General features: G+C 40.6%; 1 protein-coding gene across 1 annotated transcript; it reads right to left on the bottom strand.

The window, feature by feature from the left end:
* Positions 1-27: 27 nt before the first annotated feature.
* On the bottom strand, positions 28-7,008 carry EAF2 (ELL associated factor 2). The gene is made up of 5 exons (XM_010713929.3): positions 6,896-7,008; positions 6,429-6,540; positions 5,473-5,609; positions 4,613-4,758; positions 28-1,195 (listed from the first exon to the last, which is right to left on the bottom strand). The coding sequence occupies exons 1-5, from the start codon at positions 7,006-7,008 to the stop codon at positions 873-875; spliced, it is 831 nt and encodes a 276-aa protein (XP_010712231.2). The 3' UTR covers positions 28-872.
* Positions 7,009-7,741: the final 733 nt, after the last annotated feature.

Genomic DNA, 7,741 nt, shown 5'->3' with positions numbered 1-7,741 from the left:
AAAAAAAAAAACAATCACCAAACCTGTTCATGTTATCTATTGGGTGCTGAAATAAAAGTAGGCCTGCCAGATAGTCTGAAATTTCAGTAGAACCAGTTTACATATAAATGATATGCCTTAAAGATCTTGGGTAGTACAGTAGGGTTTCACAGAAATCTCTTCATATTGTGAGCCTGCAGTTAAACACCTAATGAAAAACATACTTGTTTTCCAACAGTTGAACATTTACAACTCCAATATCTGAATACTACTGCTTGTTTAGGTAGCAAACTTGAGACTCGACCTACTGATTTTTCCCCCTGCTCTGATCAAAATCTCCTTCTGGATATGTTGCTTATGGAGCAACATATTCCAAACTATGCAGCAACCACTTGTGAAGAACACAGCAGCAGCTACTCTTCAAGTGACATTTTCAGTTGGTTGAACTGGTGGGATAAGATAGCATCACCTGAAAATAAACAACTGCCCTTCTTACATGCAAAGGAGAGTTTTGCCATGTTGTCCAGCTGGGACAATGCCATGAATAATAATAACTGAAGTAGCTAAGAATATGCCATCTCTTCTGTAATTCAAAGTATTGTCAATGTGGTATCTTTCCCATAATTCTAACCAAGAAATTACATGTTTTGGGAGTACCCTGTAAGTTCAAGTACTTTCATTACAAAATTGCTGTTCTGCAGTCTCAATGTATATAACTGGGAGGAAGCCAGAACAGCTTAGAACTGCACCAGCTTTAATTTAGTATCTCTCGGGACCAAAAGCCTTCTAGTCTAGCATCTAATTCAGATCTTGGCTGAACAATCAAACCTTAGCATTGCTTCCCACAGTTTTAATTAAAACAGAGACATACTTAAAAACAATATGGTTTCCTTTCAGAATCTTGATGTCTGGAATTGCATACTGAGAAAAGAACAGTCTTTGTACTTACGTAGTGTATTCATCATATGACCACTGTTCTCCTGGGATCTGTTATGACTGGCATCTTTGTCAGGAAGAGCTTGATGTGGTATAGCAGACACAGCAGGCTGTGGCTGCAGATATGGCATTGACATTGGAAGAGAGGGCCTTGCTTCGTCATCTTCAGAATCACTGGAACTATTTTCACTACTTGATGAAGAGGATGAAGAACTTTTGGAGTCAGATGAACTGTCAGAACTACTCAGCTGATCCATGATGCTGGCTTCTGCTTTTAGTTCTGCAAACAATGTGTTTCTCAATTAGCATTACCATAGTTGATGTATAAGAAGGACAAACAAAATCATCATTAAAAAAAAATCAGGTACACAAATCAACACATTACTGAGAGAAAAAAAAAATCAGAAAACCTCAGAACAAAGAAAAGGGTATAAGCAAACATCTGTTTTGTCATGTGGTTTTCCTCTCCCAGAGCTTGGGCAGTATTTCTCTTTCAAGTGAAGCATTAGAACAAGGGTAACTGTGAACCCAAATGTGAACCCCACATTCCACAGGGTAATGCATTCCACAGAGCCTTTAATTTCTGTAACTAGCTAGTCTTATATTTTCCCTAGCTCTCTGAAGATGTCTTTCCCTGATTAAAAGCTGCAGTTACAATCACGTAAATAAGTTAGCAGCAAAATGTCAGTAACTGCGCTCAAAATACCTTCCAGCAGTTCAGCATTGCAGTCAACATGCACATGGACAATGTGACATTTTGATCAAAATTAAGTTAAACACACAAAATATCCAAAGGAACCATCTACAGTTTCACACTAGGATCATTTCATCAAATCCTTGTTTGCTTGTTCTCCTCATAGACTTGGAGAAAAAAGAAAAAGCTAGAGCAACAAGAGGGAGACAAGAAAGACCTGAAGTTAACAAATTAATCTTGTACTTTTGGCTAAATAACTCACCTGAATATAATATTTAGAATGGTATGACTGGAAAGATTGTGTTGCACAGTTTGAATTTTAATAAATAATAGCTAAAGTTCACCACTGAGGAAACTAAATTTTGCACAGAGAACACATAATAATTAGGCAAAAAAAGAGGTGCTACTGAAGTGAGAAGTCTGAAACAGACCTCTGAACTACACTGGATGGAGATCTTATGCATCAACTTGAGGAGTAACCAGAGGGCAAAAGTTCACCATCACACACGGTTGTAACTATACAGCCATTTGCTATGGTGGCCTTACAAGTACTAGGAGTACTTCAGGAGCAGCTTTGATATGGCAGACATGAAAAGCATGAAAGGAAGGTAGCTCATCTTACTTCACATTCATCTAATATGGAAAAACATATTGAAGATGAAAGTGATCAAAAAGAAAGATTGTTCAAGACTTAATCAAATCAAGAAGGGAGAACAAAAGGATAAGCTTAAACACAAACTTCCATGAATGCTTCCAATTCTTCATTATCAAAGGTCAGTCCAAAGGAAAAGGTGTTTTGGCCAGTCAAACTTATCAAAGGCCAGCCTAAAGGAAAAAAGGCACTCAGGAAAACTGGCAGTTCCTGAAATAGCATGGCTATGACTGCAAGGGCAAACTAACTCAATGCCAAGGAAGATTAGAAAGTACAATAAAAGATCATATTGGCTATCTGACTCAAACATAAGGAAAAAAAAAAAGAGCTAAAAAATTGGAAACATCCTGCAGCTAAGGGCAAGCACAACATCAGCATAGAAATAAGCCAGAAAATCTAAGGCATAATTTAGAAAGCAGCTAGCAGAAAGATCAAGATGATACTTCAAAGTAATTCTAGAGAAGAAAGGCCAAGGACTGATCTACCATCCATCTGAGGTTGTAAGCTAACCAAGATATAGCACTCAAGTTCTATATACTTAATGCCTCTTCCTCCCTGCTCTAACCTGTGACTACTGATTTAAAAAAAAAAAAAAGTTAACAGTACCAAACACTGATGAATGAGAGTTTTGCCTTGAATTCTGAAACATTTGAATTTCATTTAAAAAAAAAAAAAGAAGTCTTTAGACAGAGGAAGAAGGGCTATACATATACTGGAGGAGAAATAAAGAGTGACCTTCCTCCCGCCCCAGAAAATGAAGATAGTAACAAGTTCAGTAGTGTACTTAAACAGGAATAGTCAGTTACACAACCACAGGATGAAGAATGATTAAGCAGGCAACACTTTGGAAGAGCCTGTTACAGTGGATCACTAAACACAGTTCTACTGTATCATGCTGCAGCAGAATTGACAAGCATTACACTGAGATGAGATACTATCTGGACTTCACATATGAAGACAGTGCCAGTAAGCCAACCTTCTTGCTCAGAGCAGCAGGGCTAAAACCTCAGCTGAAACAGTAACTGGTTTTTGGCACCACGCTTCAGGAAGTTTTTGAACTCGTTGGAAGATAGCTAGAGGAGAGTGATAATGAATTAGTGATCTAGAAAACTTCTACAAAAGAATGAACCAGATGGCATCATTTTGAAGAAAGAATGAGCAAAGCACAGCGGTTTTCTGAGTACATTAAGGTCTACTTAAAAAAGTGGAGTAGTCTGGCCTGTACTTACATGATGAATATAAACCATAAGGAAAACAAAGCCCTGGAATAAACTGCCAGGGAGAACTCAAAATCAACCATCAGAGAACTTGAAAAACACACATGGAAAAAAATCATCTGAAATCTGACTTTAGGACAGAAGGATGGACTGGATAACCTTAAAAGGTCCCTTCCAGCCCTGTTTCTCAATTATTCTGCATTTTCTTAAGTAGCACTCAGAATTGGACTGGCAGTACAAAAGAGTCTGATGTATTTTGGCAGCCACTTTGCTATCTTGCAATACATTCGACACTCCCACTCCCCAAAAACAACAGAGACCAAGAAAAAGCATTATTTCATTTGCTGCACTCAAGCTTTCCTTTGTATTTGCATCCCCAGCTCTATTCTAATACTGTTCTGTAGTGTAAAAAATTCTGGTCAGAGTTTAAACCCAAAATAATAAAAAAAAAAAATCTTTCTAGTGACATCTGAAAATCCTATTTGAAGGAATTCAGAACATCTTTGGAGATAGACATCAACTCTGATTGAAACTGTCACCTGTCAGTATTTCTATAGTAAGTAATTACCACCTGCCATTTTCCCTGCCCTCCAAAAGGCAGTAAGGCCTGCCTCTACACAAAATACACGTCTCACCAAACCAGTGCCTCAAGAACACAACACATAGCACTGTTCAAGAGGTGAGTTGTGCAGGCACTTGCTGTATTTCCCCCCCCCTTGAATGTCATCTTTCACAAGGCTCATCTGGGAATTCAAAAATTGAGTTGTAATGCATTGCAACCTACATGTCTGCTGAATGCAGAGAAACAGAAGAAGCAGTTGTGTCAAAATGGGAAGTGACTACACTGGTTCCAGTACCACAATACAGTCTACTTTCTGCTTGATTAAAAAAGCAGCAGGAGGAAAAGAATAAAAAAAAAAAAATACAGTAAAAGCAGTATAACTTGTAAGATTAAGACTAACGATTCATCTGATTTTAAGGTTAAGTTTCAAATATTGCTTTGCTACCACTTGAAGCAAAGCATGGGGGCAAAGTGCCTACAAGATCGGCTTCTGGAGTAAATCTCAAACTAAAACACACTCTGCTCTTAAAAAATCCTAGTTAAGAGCAAAGTTTCTAAGCAGTGGAGTTTACCTCGTTCAATGTCATCCATAGGAGAAGATGGAAACATCTTGTCTTTTGGTGGGGAATTTTTAATGTTGTTTGGAGTCTTACTTGAGTTTCGGATTTGCTGCTGTTGCTGTTCTATACGAGACTGAACCTTACTGCTTCCTTCAGCTCTGTTTAAAAAGAAAAAAATTGTCATTGTTTAGAAGACAGGATACCAGACAGGGGATGCTATATCTCAACTTATGGAATTATTTGCCATATCTTCCTAAATAACATAATTACACTTACAGGTACATTAATTAATCTTATTAGCATATAATTAGATATGGATGTAATACATATATTGGCAGTGGATTTTATATATAAGTTTTGAATTCTTTGTTAGTTGACTTGCTATAACATCTGGCTACCGAAGATCACTCACTAATAACTGCTGAAAGTTCTGAAGCTTCGGCAGTACAAAAGATCACAAACTTGGTATGGGAAAAATAAGTCACAGCTACTACTGAAACCAGAACAGAGATATTTTGTCTATTTTCTCATTTAGAAGTCAGAAGACATTATGCAAACTACTTTCCAAAGAGATTTGCCCTCCTCTATATTCTTTAGACAGTAGTCACCATCTCTTAACAACGTGCCACTTTTTAGTTAAAGCAGAGGAAAAACAATTCTCCTATGATTTCTGCTGGTCAAGACTCAAAAGCTACAAAGCAAAGCTGGTGTGTTGAGATCACGGGCTTTTCACTCTATTGAATGAGACCGGAGACTTTCTAAATACAATGTTATGATAAAAATAGTAATGGGCTGAAGCATATCTCAATTTCAACTCAGTAACAAACAGATTTTCTTAATGAGGACAGCTGTTCATCTTGTAAATTACCCACCTGATTTTCTTCACAGTGATGTTGCTACTAAGTTTCTCTAGGCGACATTCTCCAGTGTCATGATTGATAATTAAGATACATTCCTTTAGGTAAGGCTTCTTGGAGCCCTTGAACACTGTCACTGGTGGAGTGGAGCCCTGGTAAACCAGAAAAGTCCAGCAATTGTTACTATGTCGTACTTTTTCTTCTTAAGAACAGCTAACAATCCATCACAGAGATGACAAATTCATTATAAGCAATCATTTCTAGCTTTGAGAAATGCTGCTGGTTATTTCAAATCAGACTCAACCATGACCGAAAGCAGCCGGTGACTGACTAGAAGGGAATTTCATTTTTAGCATTTAATCAGTTTCAAACTTATTTCCAGATCATAGCATATTTACTGTAGGACTCCTTTTACCAAAAGGGGTTTCAGTAACCAATAAGCAGAGCAGTAAAGCATGGCAGGTAGTAAATTTTCCCTTTCCAGTCTTTCCTGCTTTAGAACTGTGCTACTGCAGTAAATACCAAGGGGAAACTCACACAGCCAACATCCACATAAAGCTTTTCAGCGTATGCAACACTTCAGGGTCATCCTACAACTTATTTCCAATTCAGTGAATACACTTAAAGCTACAGCACCGCTGTTTAACCTTTAGATCATCTGCAATGTTACACATTAGAACAATTGGTTTTGAACTCTAAAAATTACACAAGCAGCTCTGAAACAGCATTAAGACTTCGTATACTTCTATATTCAACATATTTTTACACCAATAAACCATAAGAGATAATTATGGGGTGACCAAGGCCAGGCTGGTTGGGGCACTCTAATCCAGTGGTTGGTGACCCTATCCACAGCAGGTAGGTGGAACCGGCGAGACTTTAAGTCCCTTCCAACCCAAAACATTCTGTGATTCTACAACAGCAAAATATACCATCCCATGTGCTTGTCACTTTTCAGCCATCCCTCTCACCTCAATATTCGGCAGTGTTATCGTCACCTGTTCACCTTTGCCAACTTCAAGGTCTCCTTCACAAGCGGTATCAATAGATGCAGGCTTAAAGTCATCTAAAAATAAGATGAAACTGGATTATTTGTGGGCTTTTCAGAAGCCTTCTAATCCTAGACATGCTCTGAATATCATTTCAACTGGAGACTATTGTGCTATGACCTTTTTTGCTGGCGTATCACCTGCCGTTCCCCTGATCAGATCAATCAGCAGAATTCAAAGTCAAGCCTGTTTTCTCCACATTCAGCTGAAGCGTTAACACCTTTCAGATAAAATTTAGGAAGCACTGTTAGGTGCTAAAGGATAGGAGATTGGATGTGTTAAACTTCAAAAGAAAACTTCAATTAAATACTTTCGAAAGGCAATAAGTAGCTTTTGAAAGCCCCTGGGAGGTGATTGTCCCTCTCTGCTCAGCTCTCACAAGGCCCCACCTGGAGCCGGCATTCAGCTCCGAGGCCCCCAGCACAAGAAGGGCACAGACCTGTTGGAGCACGTCTGGGGGGCTGCGAGATGTTAGGGGGAAATTCCTTGTGCTGCAGTGCATGTGGATTTGAGTCCTGGGCTCCACACACAGCGTGCTGCTGGGGAGCTCGGGGGGAGCAGCCTCGCTACAGGACGCTGAGAAGCGCTCCGTGCTGGCAGCTCAGGGCTGCAGAATCCCCTCAGAGCTGGCAGAGAAGAGCAAAGCAAAGTTCCAGAACTTCTAAACAGGAACCGGGGGTGATATTTGCTTTAAGCTACAGCCAGTGGGCAGTTCAAACCGAGATGGACTTCAGCGCTCATAAGCTGACTTCTGAACTTCAGTGGCAGCCGGCAGCTGCGCTCCCTTTTAGCCATTTGTTAACAAGCTCCTCAGGTGTCAGAGCGATCTCTGCGCGCAGCGGCGGTGAGCGCGCCAGTTCCTATGGCTCATTTGTTGGAAAGGAAAGGAGATTTCAAAACAGATTTCAGAACAAATCATCGAATTACCACAGTCAGCGAAAAGAGGGAATGGAGGGAAGCACCCGGCGCGGTTTCAGGGCAGCGCAGTTACCCAGCGCCGCGCCTCCCTCCCGGCGTGCGGCCCCGCGAGGAACGCGAGAGCGAACGGGGCAGCTCTCGGAGCCGCCGGCCCGGCCTCGCATCATCCCCAGGGCGGCCGTCTCCGAGCTACCGCGAGTGCTCGGCTCTCCGGGCAGCGCTGCGTACCCAGGGAGGGGACGCGACGAACGCCGCCCATAACCTTTGAAGCCGAATTGCGCTCGGCTCCTGAAAACGAAGCGCGAGAGGGCAGAGCT

The sequence above is a fragment of the Meleagris gallopavo genome, chromosome 7 (assembly GCF_000146605.3).
Source record: "Meleagris gallopavo isolate NT-WF06-2002-E0010 breed Aviagen turkey brand Nicholas breeding stock chromosome 7, Turkey_5.1, whole genome shotgun sequence".
NCBI lineage: Eukaryota > Metazoa > Chordata > Aves > Galliformes > Phasianidae > Meleagris > Meleagris gallopavo.
The sequence above is the reverse complement of the archived record's forward strand: the minus strand, read 5'-3'. Positions and strand labels throughout refer to the sequence as shown.